Consider the following 17,574-nt stretch of genomic DNA (forward strand, 5'->3'; position numbering starts at 1 on the left):
GGTTTTGCAGTCCTCTCGCCTCAGCTGCGGCCCCGCGACCACAATTCCAGGTGCCCGCCAGGACCCTTCGAGCCCCGACAGCCCGGAAGCGCCTGACCACGCCTACCCACTGCGCCTGCGCGAGGCGCCCCCTCCGGCGAGCGGGGAGACTGGCGCTGGGCGGGCCGAGAGGCTCGTCGCGCCTGCGCGAAGGCCCCGGGGAGCAGCGTCGTTACTTTCCAAACGACTGGCGGGAACCGTTGGAGGCTGTGCGGTCGCCGTCTGGTCTGCCGGGCAGCAGCGCGCTCCCTCGTCCCTAGGCCTGGCCGTGGCGCCGCAGCTCTCCCGCGAGCAGAGGCGGAAATCGTGGCCCAGTTCTTCTGTGAGTCCCCCTCCCGCAGGCCAGAGGGCGGGGACAGCTGAGGCCAGCGGCCCTGGAGGCCCGGCCGGCCCGGAGGCGGGGGCCGGGGGTGGGGGGCGGCTCTGCTCCAGCGCCCGCCTGGCTGGAGAATCTAATCTAGGCGCCTTGCTCCTGGGGGAGCGGGAAGCCCAGGTGCTGCCCGGCCTGCCTCGCGCCGCGCCCCTGCACCAGCAGCCTTGCGGGAAACTGCGGATCCCACAGGCTGCCCAGCCCGGCCGCCCGGCACCACCCCGAGCGGTGGAGCCCAGTGCACTTTGAACAGCCCATCCACCAAGCTTTGATTCCGGTACTGAGGGCGATGGGCTAGATTTAGGACCAGGCCATGCTTGTACCCTCTGATAGACTCTGGCAGGAGAAGAGGAGGGAAAAGTGAGGAGAGGCTTGCTCTGGAGCATCCGACCGGTTAATCAATCAATTGCTAATCCAGACGCAAAAGTCTATTTCCACACCCTGTGATCACGTAACCTGAATTGGGGCTTGCATTACCCTGAGCTTGTAGTTCTACTTGGACGCTAGGTTAATGCAGTTTGGCATTTTTATTTCCGCATAAACGCAGGTATCGTGTTCTTTTGATTTAGAAGCAACATTTTTAAGGATTTTCAGTGGTACTTTTCCCCTACTCTGCTTTCAGCAAGACACGCACAAACGCACGTTTAGGCTTTTTCAGTTTGATGCCATGAATGAAACCGCAGCCACATCTAAATAGGCTTTATTTTCCAGAGTTACAAAGTGGAAATAACTTTAACATTCCTTTTGTTTTCAGCATTTGGCATCAACAGCATTTTATATCAGCGTGGCATATATCCATCTGAAACCTCTACCAGAGGGCAGAAATACGGACTCACCTTGCTTATAACAACAGATCCTGAGCTCATAAAATAATTCAATCATGTAGTGGACAAGTGAAAGGTATTTAATTGTTGAAAACCAATTTGAGTTTTGCAGGTCTTCTTGGACCCGTACTTTCTGGCATCTTGGTGTTCATTTTTCAGCTCTATACAAAGAGGTGTAGAACACTGCAATCTCAAATATAGTGATTCTCCATCGGAAGGAAGCAAATAATAAAGTGAAAGAAAGTCCACTCTTCCCTACCACATTTTGAGTGGGTTAAATATGTTGATGTTAGGAATCTGATCTGGCTTCACAAAACAATCTCTATCAACTCCTTTTGAAGTGATTTTTGCAGTTCGTGTAGCCACGTGGAACAAGTTGGAATTTTACATAACTATGATGATGTTTATTATTGGAGAGAAATCCACTACATATTTTTAACATGATATATTTTCTATAGCTGCCTAGAGTTTAAAACCGTCATTATTTTAAGATAAAAGAAAATGAAATTGGATCCAGCCTGGGAACTAAACTTAAAAAAATACTACTAATAGAATACCCAATAAAGTTTTTTAATGTCTTACTGTCTTCATTTGTCTTTGTTAAAATCCTGCCTGTACGTTAGCCATTTCTATCTGAACACCCCTTGTTTTTTCTTAGCTCAAGAAATTACTGAATACTTGTTGAATGGATACTTGTTCTCCATCTATTCTGTCTCTTTTTTCCATGTTTTTCTCTACTTAGGATTCTCACTTCTAATTTTTCTGTGTTATAGGATATTTCTCCCTGGCTCCTCATTTCACCTTCCAAAACTAGTTCCAAAAAAAAAAAAAATTACAGTAATTTTTTTATACCTGAGTCATATATATATATATATTGTTTGTTTGTTTGTTTCAAGAGGCTTTATTTTTAAAATTCTATTAATTGTGTTTTTATCATCTTCAGGGCTAAATCACCCAGGGTGATACTCAGATTACTTAGCCTGAAACATAGAAGTAACTAAGAATCTATGTCACCTTAATTTGATGAAGAAGCAAGCCCTGCCTAAGTTACTGGTTTTTAGGTTGTCTCCTTTAAGGCTACACTTAGGACATTTCACCTCAGTTGTATGTAGACCTTCTTATTTAATTTGTCCCTTTTATTTTAGTTAGAATGGAGGAATTGTTTTTCTTAGAGGCAAATTGTTCAATCTCTTTGAATCCCCATCCCTCTAGCCTTCTTAAGGAATCTACCCTAGTTCTTCTCTGGTATTTCTGATTTCTTTGTTTTGAGATATTTTCATTGGTTTCATGTGTCTTCAGTTTTAAAAGAAAAAAATTTCCACCCACCCCAGATCTTTAAGTGACTACCTAATCTCTTCCTCTTCCGAGCAAAATTGAGACAAGGTTGGTTTTTGTCAAGGGGTCAGCAAGACTGATGGCCCATATCCAGCAAATGGCCTATTTTTGTACTACCTGCAAACTGAGTGTTTTCAGATTTCTCAAGGCTAGTTTTTTAAAAACTACGCAAGAGACCTAGGTGGCCCACAAGTCCTAAATATTACAAGATTGTTTTTGTGTCTTAAAAAACAAAACAAAAAAAACTGTGTATTCTTGAGTATATTATCCCAAGTTCCAAGATTAATTCAGGGCTCATTATGAGGCCCCCTTATTATAATCTCTAAGATGACTTCTGACACATTCATAACTTTACTAACAATCTTTGTGTAGTTGACTCATAAACATACATCCAACCCAAGTCTTCTCTTTGCTCATATAGTAAGTGGCTCCCTTGATATCCACATGTGGCTAACCTAGTGATACTTGAAAACTAAATTTAAGGGGGTCCTGGCTGGCTCAGTCAGTAGAGCATGCAACTCTTGATCTTGGGTTGTAAGTTCCAGCCCCACATTGGGTGTGGAGATTACTTAGAAATAAAACCTTAGGGCAGCCCGGGTGGCTCAGCAGTTTAGCACTGCCTTCAGCCCAGGGCATGATCCTGGAGACCTGGGATCGAGTCCCACATCAGGCTCCCTGCATGGAGCCTGCTTCTCCCTCTGCCTGTATCTCTTCCTCTCTCTCTATCTGTCATGAATAAATAAATAAAATCTTTAAAAAAGAAGAAAAATAAAACCTTAAAAAAATTGTAAGCATCATGTCTCATTTCCATTCTCTTTCAATGAATGGATCAACCTTCCAACCAGTGGTATAAACCAGAAAGTTGGCAACTATCTCTGAGTATTTCCTCTTCCTTAGTCTCATAAGTATCCAATAAATCTTAACAATTTTAATCACGAAATCTCTTGACCCTACCTATACTGATCCATCTCTACCAATTTATCCTTCTATAAGCCTTCAGTACCTCTTGCTTGAATTACTAATCAATTAGCATCCCTAGATCCTCTCTTTACTTCCACTCTACTTTCCACACATCACAGCCTAAAGGATAGTTCTGAAAGTAAGTTTAATCACATCACACCCTACTTCAGACACAGTAATGACTTCCCTGATTCTTGAAGTATAAGTTCTTTAATTTACCCCATGTGACCTTGTGTGGTCTGACCCCTATGTATCTTGCACAAACCGACCTTGTTCATTCTCCCTTTCTTAACTGTATTTGTATTACCCTTTCAATCCTCTGGTCAGATACTTTTCGCTTTTCAGTATTTTAGACCTGTACCCTTTTCTGTAATCGTTTGCATATTTAATGGTATTTATTTGTAGAACTGAAGTCAAGTGAGAATTCCCTGAGTCAAATTTTCCTATATTCTCTCATTGGATCACATACTGCACCTTCTTAACATTTATTACAATTAAAAATTTGCATTTATTGCTGCAGTGATTAGATTAATGCTCATCTTCTGGAATACCTTGGATTAGAGTATACTGCATGTTCACTACTCTGTGCTTAGCATTCAGTACTAACTACATCTGGTACGGATACTGAGAATTGGACAATGGGAGCTAGGTTATTGTGAGGCAAGTTTTCTGTACAGGTTGGAGGAGTTCCAAAATACCAGTGGTAGGAATTTGCTAAGGGCAGAAAGTGAGACCTGGGAAGAGTTACTTTGTAATGCAGTGAACCAAAAAAGATGCCCTGTTCTGTATTGCAGATTGGTTATACAAGTGTTCAGTTCAGAAACTGGTGGTATTCATCTCAAATATTGAAAGCGGTGAAGTCCTTGAAAGGTGGAAGTTTGATATTGAGTGCGACAAGACTGCAAAAGATGACAGGTAAGTATGAATTAAACTGCTTCCACTTTCATAGATTTTTTTTCCAAAACTTGTTTTCTTGACTAAATGAGTTCTAACTATATTGAACTAGTTTCGTATAAGGTAGTTTGTTTCTAACTATGTTAGATCTCCCGTGGAGAAGAATAAGACTCACAAACTGTGCTCACAAAAGAGTCGTGCCTATTATGGACTTGTATAGTGTACTTTTAACATAACTGCCCTTAGTCTAAAATCCATAAATTTCACCCTTTAGTATTTATGGTGCTATATGTAAGCTACACATGATGTATTAGGTGGGCCATTTAATGGATTGTGTCAAGGTACTTTTAACCATGAAGTATTATCCTAGATTTTCTCCTAGCTTGATATGCAGCTCTACTGTATTTCATTTAACGCTATAAACTTCCTAAGACACTCTGAACTGAAGTTCTTAGATCCTCTGGATGGGAAATGCCCCCTCATTATATGCTAATTCTTAGCATTGTCCCAGGCATGCTTACCTGTAAACTCAGAACTCTCTCTCATAATGAAATATAGTTTGTTCCTGAAGCCTTTGGTCTGTTTTAGAAAATGTTTATTTTATTTTTTTAATGAATTTATTTTTTATTGGTGTTCAATTTACCAACATACAGAATAACACCCAGTGCTCATGCCGTCAAGTGCCCCCCTCAGTGCCCACCACCCAGTCACCCCCACCCCCGCCCTCCTCCCCTGCCACCACCCCTACCTAGTTCGTTTCCCAGAGTTAGGAGTATGTATGTTCTGTCTCCCTTTCTGATATTTCCCACACATTTCTTCTCCCTTCCCTTATATTCCCTTTCACTATTATTTATATTCCCCAAATGAATGAGAACCTACAATGTTTGTCCTTCTCCGACTGACTTACTGCACTCAGCATAATACCCTGCAGTTCCATCCACGTTAAGCAAATGGTGGGTATTTGTCATTTCTAATGGCTGAGTAATGTTCCATTGTATACATAAACCACATCTTCTTTATCCATTCATCTTTCGATGGACATCGAGGCTCCTTCCACAGTTTGGCTATTGTGGACATTGCTTCCAGAAACATCCGGGTGCAGGTGGCTGCAGGTGTCCCGGCGTTTCATTGCATCTGCATCTCTGAAGTAAATCCCCAGAGGTGCAATTGCTGGGTCATAGGGCAGGGCTATTTTTAACTCTTTGAGGAACCTCCACACAGTTCTCCAGAGTGGCTGCACCAGTTCACGTTCCCACCAACAGTGTAAGAGGGTTCCCTTTTCTCCGCATCCTCTCCATCATTTGTGGTTTCCTGCCTTGTTAATTTTCCCAACTCTCATGGTGTAAGGTGGTATCTCATTGTGGTTTTGGTTTGTATTTCCCTGATGGCAAGTGATGCAGAGCATTTTCTCATGTGCGTGTTGGCCATGTCTATGTCTTCCTCTGTGAGATTTCTCTTCATGTCTTTTGCCCATTTCATGATTGGATTGTATGTTTCTTTGGTGTTGAGTTTAAGAAGTTCTTTATAGATCTTGGATGCTAACCCTTTTTATCTGATACATCATTTGCAAATATCTTCTCCCATTCTGTAAGTTGTCTTGTAGTTTTGTTGACTGTATCCTTTGCTATGCAAAAGCTTCTTATCTTGATGAAGTCCCAATAGTTCATTTTTGCTTTTGTTTCTTTTGCCTTCATGGATGTATCTTGCAAGAAGTTATTGTGGCCGAGTTCAAAAAGGGTGTTCCCTGTGTTCTACTCTAGGATTTTGATGGAATCTTGTCTCACATTTAGATTTTTCATCCATTTTGAGTTTATCTTTGTGTGTGGTGAAAGAGCGTGGTCTAGTTTCATTCCTCTGCATGTGGATGTCCAATTTTCCCAGCACCATTTATTAAAGAGACTGTCTTTCTTCCAATGGATAGTCTTTCCTCCTTTATCGAATATTAGTTGACCATAAAGTTCAGGGTCCATTTCTGGGTTCTCTATTCTGTTCCATTGATCTATGTGTCTGTTTTTGTGCTGGTACCACACTGTCTTGATGACCACATCTTTGTAGTACAACCTGAAATCTGGCATTGTGATGCCCCCAGATATGGTTTTCTTTTTTAAAATTCCCCTGGCTATTCGGGGTCTTTTCTGATTCCACACAAATCTTAAAATAATTTGTTCTCTCTGAAGAAAGTCCATGGTATTTTGATAGGGATTGCATTAAACATGTACATTGCTCTGGGTAACATTGACATTTTCACAATCTTAATTCTGCCAATCCATGAGCATGGAATATTTTTCCATCTCTTTGTGTCTTCCTCAATTTCTTTCAGAAGTGTTCTATAGTTTTTAGGGTATAGATCCTTTACCTCTTTGGTTAGGATTCTTCCTAGGTATCTTATGCTTTTGGGTGCAATTGTAAATGGGATGGACTCCTTAATTTCTCTTTCTTCAGTCTCATTGTTAGTGTATAGAAATGCCATTGATTTCTGGGCATTGATTTTGTATCCTGCCACACTGCCAAATTGCTGTATGAGTTCTAGCAATCTTGGGGTGGAGGCTTTTGGGTTTTCTATGTAGAGTATCATGTCATCGGCGAAGAGGGAGAGTTTGACTTCTTCTTTGTCAATTTGAATGCCTTTAATGCCTTTTTTTTGTCTGATTGCTGAGGCTAGGACTTCCAATACTATGTTGAATAGCAGTGGTGAGAGTGGACATCCCTGTCTTGTTCCTGATCTTAGGGGAAAGGCTCCCAGTGCTTCCCCATGGAGAATGCGATTTGCTGTGGGCTTTAGGTAGATGGCTTTTAAGATGTTGAAGAATGTTCCCTCTGTCCCTACACTCTGATGAGTTTTGATCAGGAATGGATGCTGTATTTTGTCAAATGCTTTCTCTGCATCTAATGAGAGGATCCTATGGTTCTTGGTTTTTCTCTTGCTGATATGATGAATCACATTGTTTGTTTTATGAGTATTGAACCAGCCTTCTGTCCCGGGGATAAATTGTACATGGTCATGGTGAATAATTTTCTTAATGTATTGTTGGAACCTATTGGCTAGTATCTTGTTGAGAATTTTTGCATCCATGTTCATCAGGGATATTGGTCTGTAATTCTCCTTTTGGTGGGGTCTTTGTCTGGTTTTGGAATTAAGGTGATGCTGGCCTCAAAGAAAGAATTTGGAAGTACTCCATCTCTTTCTATCTTTCCAAACAGCTTTAGTAGAATAGGTATGGTTTCTTCTTTAAACGTTTGATAGAATTCCCCTGGGAAGCCATCTGGCCCTGGACTTTTGTGTCTTGGGGGGTTTTTGATGACTGCTTCAATTTCCTCCCTGGTTATTGGCCTGTTTAGGTTTTCTATTTCTTCCTGTTCCAGTTTTGGTAGTTTGTGGCTTTCCAGGAATGCATCCATTTCTTCTAGATTGCCTAATTTATTGGCCTATAGCTGTTCATAGTATGTTTTTAAAATCGTTTGTATTTCCTTGGTGTTGGTCGTGATCTCTCCTTTCTCATTCATGATTTTCTTAATTTGAGTCTTCTCTATCTTCTTTTTAATAAGGTTGGCTAACGGTTTATCTATCTTATTAATTCTTTCATAGAACCAACTCCTGTTTATGTTGACCTGTTCCACAGTTCTTTTGGTCTTGATTTCGTTGAGTTCTGCTCGAATCTTTCTTAACTCTCTTCTTCTACTGGGTGTAGGATCTATTTGCTGTTTCTTCTCTAGCTCCTTTATATGTAAGGTTTGCTTTTGTATTTGAGATCTTTCCAGTTTTTGAGTGGATGCTTTTTTTTTTTTTAATTTTTATTTATTTATGATAGTTACAGAGAGAGAGAGAGAGAGGCAGAGACACAGGCAGAGGGAGAAGCAGGCTCCATGCACCGGGAGCCTGACGTGGGATTCGATCCCCGGTCTCCAGGATCGCGCCCTGGGCCAAAGGCAGGCGCTAAACCACTGCGCCACCCAGGGATCCCTTGAGTGGATGCTTGTATTGCGATGTATTTCCCCCTTAGTACTGCTTTTGCTGCATCCCAATGATTTTGAATGGTTGTACCTTCATTCTCATTAGTTTCCATGAATCTTTTTAATTCTTCCTTAATTTCCTGGTTGACCCTTTCATCTTTTAGCAAGATGATCCTTAACCTCCACGTGTTTGAAGGCCTTCCAAACTTCTTGTTGTGATTTAGTTCTAATGTCAAGGCATTATGGTCTGAGAATATGCAGGGGACGATCCCAATATTTTGGTATCGGTTCAAACCCCATTTGTGACCCAGGATGTGGCCTATTCTGGAGAAAGTTCCATGTGCACTTGAGAAGAATGTGTATTCAGTTGAGTTTGGATGTAAAGTTCTGTAGATACCTGAAGTCCATCTGGTCCAGTGTATCATTTAAAGCTCTTGTTTCTTTGGAGATTTTGTGCTTAGAAGACCTATCCAGTGCAGAAAGCCTTAAATCGAAGTCACCAAGTAGAAGTGTATTATTATCTAAATATGTCTTAATTTTGGTTATTAATTCATTGATATATTTGTCAGCTCCCACATTCAGGGCATATATATTGAGGATTGTTAAGTCCTGTTGTTGGATAGATCCTTTAAGTATGATATAGTGTCCCTCTTCATCTCTTACTACAGTCTTTGGGGTAAAGTTCAGTTTATCTGATATAAGGATGGCTACCACTGCTTTCTTTTGAGGACCATTTGAATGGTAAATGGTTCTCCAACCTTTTGTTTTCAGGCTGTAAGTGTCCTTCTGTCTAAGATGAGTCTCTTGTAGACAGCAAATCGATGGGTCCTGCTTTTTTATCCAGTCTGAAACCCTGCACCTTTTGATGGGGTCATTAAGCCCGTTCACGTTCAGAGTTACTATTGACAGGTAGGAGTTTAGTGTCATCATGATATCTATTCAGTCCTTTTTTTGTGGATTGTTCCACTGAACTTCTTCTTAAAGGGAAATTTTAAGAGTTTCCCCTTAAAATTTCTTGCAGAGCTGGTTTGGAGGTCACATATTCTTTCAGTTCCTGCCTGTCTTGGAAGGTCTTTCTCTCTCCTTTTATTCTGAATGAGAGCCTTGCTGGATAAAGTATTCTTGGTTGCATGTTCTTCTCATTTAGGACCCTGAATATATCCTGCCAGCCCTTTCTGTCCTGCCAGGTCTCTGTGGAGAGGTCTGCTGTAACCCTAATACTCCTCCCCATAAAAGTCAGGGATTTCTTGTCTCTTGCTGCTTTAAGGATCTTCTCTTTATCTTTGGAATTTGCAAGCTTCACTATTAAATGTCGAGGTGTTTAATGGTTTTTATTGATTTTAGGGGGGGGATCTCTCTATCTCCTGGATCAGAATGCCTGTTTCCCTTCCCAGATTAGGAAAGTTTTCAGCTAGGATTTGTTAAAATACATATTCTGGCCCTCCGGCCCTTTCGGAGCACTTGGGAAACCCAATTAAATGTAGGTTTTTCTTCCTCAGTCTGTCGTTTATTTCTCTTAATCTATCTTCATGGTCTTTACATTGTTTGTCTCTTTTTCCCTCAGTTTCTCTCTTTGCCATCAACTTGTCTTCTATGTCTCCCTCTCATTCTTCTGCCTCATGAACCCTCATTGTGTGGACTTCTAGTTTGGATTGCACCTCATTCAATTGATTTTTACTTTCTGCCTGATTATATCTAAATATTGCAGTCATGAAGTCTCTTGAGTCCTTTATGCTTTTTTCTAGCCCCCAGTAGGTTTATAATAGTGCTTCTGAATTTCCTTTCTGACATTGAATTGTAATCCAGATTTTGTAACTCTGTGGGACAGAGGACTGTTTCTGATTCTTTCTTTTGAGTTGAGGATTTCTTTCTAGTCATTTTGCTCTGTGCAGAGTGGCCAAAAACAAGTTGTATTGGGAAAAGGAGAAAAAGAGAGGAGAGATAGAAGGAAAGAAAAGAGAAAAAGAAAAAAGAAAAAAGGAAGTAAAAAAGAGAAGAAACAGAGATAGAAAAATAAAGAAAGGAAAAAGAAGGGCAGGGTAAGCAAACAGAAATCAAAAAGCAAAAAAAACAAAAACAAAAAAAAACACAGGGGAGTATCTTCTATTTCTGTACTTTAATTCCCTTGACTTCCCCTGGAATTTGTCCATCTAGTTGGTCTTCTGGGAGACGGGCCTGTTGTGCTGATCTTCAGGTGTTAGCACTTGGGGGATCTGCTCTGCCGCCTGCCTGTTCCAGGGCTCAGTGGGGATTTTTTACCCCCTTGAGGCTCCAGAAGGAACAACCACAGTGGCAGCGGCCAGCTCTGGAGCTCTGGAGTCTACTCCCGCAGTAACTACAGAGCTCTCCATCTGCAGGGACCTGGATGCTCTGGGGGCGGGGCCGCTGATCTGCTCAGCTCGGGGCAGGAGCGTCCTTCCCGTCCTGGGCCCTCCTGGCCTCTTCCTGTCCTGGGGGGAGGCCGGATCCTGGGCTGTGTCCCTGGCGCCCTGTGCTCCTGGGCCTGCGCTGTTGGATTTGCACTCCACCGCATAGCCACCTCTCCGCAGAGCTGCCGTCCGGGCCCCTCTGAGCTGCTCCCGGGTCCAGCGATGCCATGCTGCAGCCCTTAGGGAGCTCAGCGCACTCTCCCCAGGGCACAGTTGCTCTGTTAGTGTCCCAGGGAGCCTGAGGGCATCCCCACCTTTCTGGGGTCCTGCTCCAACTCCCTGTGAGGCCTTTCCACCCAGGAAGATTGGTGAAGCTCCTGCTTCTTGGGGCCTGGGCTCTCCTGTCCTGGGGACACTCACCCCGGCCTTAGCCTGGCTCTTCGCGGGGCCCCTCTCCCTTGGATGCCTTTTGTTTCTTTATTTCTTTTTACCCCGTCTTCCTAACTTGATAGAAGCGTGAACTCTTCTCACTGTAGCATTCCAGCTGTTCTCTCTTTAAATCTCAGGCTGAATTCATAGATTTTCAGGATGATTTGAAGATTATCTAGGTAATTGGTGGGAACAGGTGATTTGGGGACACTAGTCTTCCGCCATCTTGCCCCTCCCCTAGAAAATGTTTAATTATAAATACACCTTGATATAACATCTTCTTTGAAGCACTACAGAATTAGACATTTAGGTATTCCTAAAAATACCAAAATGATTATGCCAATTAAAGATCTTAGATACTAATTGTTATCTTTATTTTACAACATCCTGAATGTTTCCTGACTTGAAGCACTCGGCAGGTTTTCTAGTCATCTGTTATTTAATGATCTAATACTAAGATCAGCCTTAATATCTGGAATAATAAATGAAATTATAATTGTTTTTTAAAAACTCCTTTGGAATGCATTACTTAATTTGAGTTTTGAAGCATTTAATCAAACAAATAATCTTATCAGTGTTTTAAATAACTTGTTAAAACTTAAAATGAATCAACTCATTTAGTTTCTTTGGTAGCACACCCAGAGAAAAGTCTCAGAAGGCCATCCAGGATGAGATCCTCTCCGTAATCCAACAGATCACAGCTACCGTGACATTTCTGCCGCTGTTGGAAGTCTCTTGTAAGTATTATATGACTTCACGTTGGTTCAGATTTCTTGTGGAAAGACTAAGCTATTACTTTAAGAATTAACCATTTTGTTGAATTTTTTCTTAATTATCCATGTCATGGTATATAAGTGAGAAAAACGTCATGAATCTAAAGCAATGCTGGTTGTGTTTTATTTACAAGTGCTGAATAGGGAAAGAATGAAAATTTTCTACAGTGCTCCTGAATATTTTGATGTAATTTCTTCCATTTCTTTTATTTTATACACATTTCCTTGTATATAATTAAGACTTAGACAGGTATAACTGTGTCTTTCTTTTCTAGATTAGTTACTCCTTCATTCATCAGATATACCCTAAATGCCTACTGTATGCCTAACACGGTTCTGGGCATTGGGATACAGCAGTCACAGAACCAAGATGTTCTTTTTCTCTGGCTTAGATTCATGCTGTCTCGTGATTAATTATATACTTTCTGCAAATATCTTTAGTGGTTCTTTGAAGAAAAAAATCAAGTTTTTCATTAAGTAAAAGGGAGTACAGTATTTTCTGTACTAAAATTTCCATTGAAGAAAAGCAATTAGCTAATATAACTGATTAGAGATCAAGCTAAACTAGCTTTTCTGACATGATAGCTGGCTCACATGTGAGGGAGACAGGAAGGATAGTTGTACCTTTCGAAAAATAATTGTACTTTAATGATCTTATCCAATTTAGGTTCATTTGACCTACTGATTTATACAGACAAGGATTTGGTTGTACTTGAAAAATGGGAAGAGTCAGGACCACAGTTTGTTACCAATTCTGAGGAAGTCCGTCTTCGTTCATTTAGTACTACTATCCACAAAGTAAATAGCATGGTGGCCTATAAAATTCCCACCAGTGACTGAGGATGAGATAAGGACAGTGATGTACTTGTAGTTCTCAGATGCGGTTTTCCTGAAACCAAGTCAACTATAGTTGATAAATTTTGTATCACTGGTTAATTTTTAGACTGGGAAAACTTAACATTCTACATCTATTGAACTGTGCATAATTGTCCAATTTTTTCTACCTGTATAACTTTATACAGGGTTGACATAAATTATTGCACATTGTTCAAAAGGGAACTAGCAGATCACATCAGCATTGTTGTCAATTCCTTGAAAGTGGTAACTGTAGATGGATAACTTTTGCCATAAAACTAAATGCCTTCTTAAATCAGACCTTTTGGTCAAGGACTTTGACTCTGGAATATAGGTAGGGAGATATTAAATGTAAAATACAGCAACAGAAGTCTGAATATTGAGAGTCTTTGTTTAGATTCTGAAATTATCTAACGATAACTTGCAAGTAATGAAACATTGCTCATAATAGGTCTCTGCCATTTATTTTATTTGTCTATTTTCCATATTGAAAACATTTCCAATGATTTGATTTTAATTTGTTGTAGAACTCGAACCTACAAAGCTACGTATATTGCCACTGTTTAAATTCCTGTGATACAGAACTCTTAATTTTTTTTATGTTTTCTAAAATCAAGCTTTAAATGATGATGAAATAAAGTTAAATATGTATGTTTAAAATTTGTCTTAAAATATGTTTATATTGGTGTGGTATTAACACATACAATAGAATGGATTCAGTATAGCAAATAATATCTTGTGCCTACTGAGGCCTAAGGATACAAATTTGAATAAATCTGGAGTTACTTTCAATTTAATGAACAAGCTTTGATTATATCCCTTTAATCTTATAACCTTAGACTTAAAATAAGCATCATTCTCTGTAAAAAATAATAGATGTCATTGGAATTAATTCATTTTAGCATGTAGTGTACTGGAGAACTTTTCTATCCTCTTAGCCTTATTGCCAGCCTAGTTTTCCTTATTTTTTAAGGGTCAGTTTAAGGCAAACTTCTGACGTCTTTTCTCATCTCTATTCTAAATGTTACCTTGTTTTGTAATTAAGTGCTTAGTATCAGACACCGTTCTAAGCTTTTTATATGATTTAACTCATTAACCTTCACTATAAAGTAAAACACATGGCCTGTATCACTCATTCAGAAATTACAAAGTGAGCACCTGTTAAAGTGCCAAGTATTAGGATGAATGAAACAAAGTCCTGGTCTTTCTAAAGCGTGAGATATGGAGAGGAAAATAGATGGCAATCTTCCAGGCAGTTACTACACAGGTTTATCTCATTATGTATTTGTCTTTGTTTTTTCACCTGAGTAATCTAATCTCTTTGATCCAGTTGCCTGCTTGTTAAGAATAAAGGGCAATTCTCTCATTGCAAGACAAATAAGTGCCAGTAATTGATGACAGGTATCGTGAATGCTACTGTGAAAGCCCATTGCCTTGAGAATTGTTGAAGCTAATTGAGGTCCACCCACATGTGTCCTTTTCCTGAATAAGAAAAGTAGTTCTGCAGAAATGAAAATGATGTTGAATTAAGGTATGGTCAAGAGTCTGGTTTTCCAAACATGAGGTATGTTACAAAGTGGACACTAGTAAGATTAAAACATTTAAATTCTGGGCTGTTTGTAACCTCTAAACATGAAACATTAGGTTGAGAAGGAAAGCAGAACTGAAAGTTCAGTAAAAATATGAAGAGTTAACAATTCTGGTCCTACTTTTGGGACAAAAGTTTGAAATTCTTTTTAGAAAGCAGTAACTGCTTTAGGAAACACTAAATACCTCTGCTAAATAAGCAGAAATAATGTGGTCATTCCCTGAAAAATGTTCACCAGTAGCAACTTTCTTAATAGATCACGGATAATACTTAAATTTCTGTCAGTTGTTTTTATTCGCCAAATTAAACAGTCCTAATATTACCACTTATACTTTGTGGCTTATAACACTACTGAGTCCTACTAGTACATATATTAGAGTTGAGTGGGAGCCAAGCTACAAGCTTTATTGGCAAAGCTCAATCGGAAAAGCTTTGGCCTATGGCTCCAACTAAACTTGTCCTGCCCTCTTTTCCTATACCTTGAAGTCCACCTTAAGAGGAAGATATTTATTTATTTATTTTTTTAAGAGGAAGATATTTAAACCAACAGATGCAAGAATTGCGAATGACCTATGAACAGTGGGTATTATGTGTAAGTGATGAATCACTAAATTATACTCCTGAAACCAATATTACACTATATGTTAACTAAAATTTAAATAAATGTTTGGAAGAAAAAAAGAGCCCTACATGACTTCCACACCATGTTATACAGAGAAACCAAGATTCTAAGAGAGCCTGATGGGCCTGCCCTGGACTCTTGACTCAGTTTTGCTTACCATAGGTGGAGGAATGGAAACATGTTCCGACTGGGCCTATCAGGGTCTGAAATAGAGCCCCAGAAGGGACTGAACCACACGTCTCCAGGATTCTTCTCCCAGTGTCATCAATTGGAGAGAGGAGTCAAGCCTCCATGGGAATTCACACAGAGGTGTGTAATAGTCTCATGTATTAATTGGCTTTTGCACAAACAACCATAGAATAACAATTTTTTCCCTGTAAGTCAGTGGGTTATCTGGAGTGCTTGTCTTCTTATCATGCAAATCTGCAGGGTACGTGTCTCCTTCTATCATTGAAGGGGCAATGCCTCACCAGGACTGCTAAAGCTTATCTTCAGAACTTTCACACTGACATTTTTGCCCATATTCCACTGATGCAGGTAAGACTTAAGGCTAAGCCAAACTTCAATGGGGCCAGAAAGTACACTCTTCCCATGGACTTGGGGAGAGGGCTGTGTGAAAATCTGGTGAAAGTGATAGTATACAGGATAGATCAGGATATCTAAATAATGCTACCCTGTAACTTGTTTTCCACCAGATGTCACTAATGCTACAATATTCAAATTAAGGTGAACTTTTAACTTTAATATTCAGCCTTTCCTATTGGGAATTAACATTGGGATTTCTGGCTACAAAGATATAAAGACATCAGAGGAAGAAAACACAGCACCTGTATTCGTTAGGTAATATTTCATTTAATTTTCCTGCTTTAGTGCACAAGTAGAATTGCAGGATCAATGGACACACAAACAGCTCTACATTTTTTAAACTTTAGATGGTCTCTTCTGTTCATGATCAAGAAGCTCATTTGGCTCCTCAGCAAGCTCATCAAGAGCAGTGTTTCTTCACCTTTCCTAATGGCTCCTACCCTTTTACATCCTTTTAGCAATTGAATGTCCATAACAAATTACTTTCCATTTACTGTACTTTACAAAGCTCCAGGTTTCTTTGGGAGCATTGTAATTACACTGTCCTCAGATGACTTTAACCAATTAATGGCAGGGACCAAAAGACAGAGGACTTAATCCTGTAACTTACCTATATCGTTCAAAGAATAAATCAAGTGTGAATTTGTGAGCAGTGGTGCAACAATTTCCCAACCAGTCAAAAGAATTGTTCATTAAATAACCTTTTACTCTTTAGGGAATTAATTTTTGGCTAAAGTTGTAAATAATAATATCTTCATCTTTTTATTAAATATGTAAAGTTCTGTTTTAAGTTATTTTTGTTCAATGTAACCATGATAAAAACTTGTGTTGGAATACTATGGAATAGAAATGCTGCTAAATTTCAAATTTTATTAGTTACATCTTCTTAGAGCAGATCTTTATTTTTTATTTCTTTTTTTTATTTATTTTTTACTGGAGTTCAATTTGCCAACATAGAGCAACATAGAGCCCCCCTCAGTGCCCGTCACCTAGTCACCCCATCCCCCTACCCACCTCCTCTTCCACTACCCCTTGTTCATTTCCAAGAGTTAGGAGTCTCTGAGAGCAGCTCTTTAAAGATCTTTCCATTCTTCATGAATATGGCTTTGAAAGCCAGCAGCATTAACTGATGCTTATTTTTAAAAAATCTAGTTGGGAAAGCTACTTAATCTTCATTAGAGTTAACAATCCTCTTCCAATCTGGCAAAAACATGGTAGCCTTAGCAACAAAACTATTAGAAAAGCTTAGAGAGGAAAAGGCCAAGCGTTGACCCTCTGATTACACAAGTCAGTTTATGTTACCATTTCACCTACTTTTGTGCTCTTACCATTTGATCTATTTTTATACTAGAGAAACATAATTTCATTTATTTGTATAAAGTCCATTCATCTGTGTATATCTGCACCATTTTGCTAGGCAAGCTTGTTTGCATAAAGGAACACATGAGATCAAAATCTTTATTGTTCTGGCATTTTATCTGTGCTAAAAAAAAGCCTCTGAGTATAAGCACGACCACACATACTCCACTATCCATGCAAGGAAAAGATCTCAAACCTCTTCAAAAACTATCTAGTTATGGACATACCCAGTGGATACCTAGACATGGATCTGAATTTCTTTCTGAATGGCAGTGTCACTGACTCACATGCATTATTACTTAATCCTCACAACAAACCTAGAGGGGTTATTGTTCCCATTTTACACGTATAAAACCTGAGACTCAGGAAGGCTAGGTAATTTGCTGAACTTCAGACATCCAGGATCTAACCCCAGGCCTGACCCTAAACCAATATTCTTTCTCATTGGTTTTCAGAAACTAAGCAACAGCGGAAGGTGCCCTGCTCCAGCTGCAGGGACTCAGCCAGAAAGACTGGAATACTACATGACTCTACCTGCAAGTTGGGGAAGGAGAATTCAACACTATTTGAGTATTGAGTTGCATTAAATGTTTACATATACATAGTATTTTTGCTGTATAA

At 39.7% G+C, this 17,574-nt stretch overlaps 1 protein-coding gene across 13 annotated transcripts in view; it reads left to right on the forward strand.

Moving 5' to 3' along the window:
* Positions 1-220: 220 nt before the first annotated feature.
* The window catches only part of LOC144309597 (rho GTPase-activating protein 20-like), a 64,176-nt gene continuing 46,822 nt past the window's right edge, over positions 221-17,574 (forward strand). For 2 of the 13 annotated variants that reach the window (XM_077890681.1, XM_077890686.1), the window contains exons 1-7: positions 221-361; positions 1,164-1,309; positions 4,323-4,443; positions 11,793-11,908; positions 15,172-15,318; positions 15,761-15,849; positions 17,409-17,523. In XM_077890681.1, the coding sequence (XP_077746807.1) occupies positions 17,478-17,523 (46 nt within the window). In that variant the 5' untranslated portion in view covers positions 221-361; positions 1,164-1,309; positions 4,323-4,443; ... (2 more) ...; positions 15,761-15,849; positions 17,409-17,477. Of the gene's footprint in view, positions 362-445; positions 687-1,163; positions 1,310-4,322; positions 4,444-11,792; positions 11,909-14,129; positions 14,331-15,171; positions 15,319-15,431; positions 15,547-15,704; positions 15,850-17,408; positions 17,524-17,574 lie in introns of those variants that run through there. The other 11 variants (XM_077890676.1, XM_077890675.1, XM_077890680.1 and 8 more) reach the window with 11 other exon arrangements.

The sequence above is a fragment of the Canis aureus genome, unplaced genomic scaffold (genome assembly GCF_053574225.1).
Source record: "Canis aureus isolate CA01 unplaced genomic scaffold, VMU_Caureus_v.1.0 ptg000124l_RagTag, whole genome shotgun sequence".
NCBI lineage: Eukaryota > Metazoa > Chordata > Mammalia > Carnivora > Canidae > Canis > Canis aureus.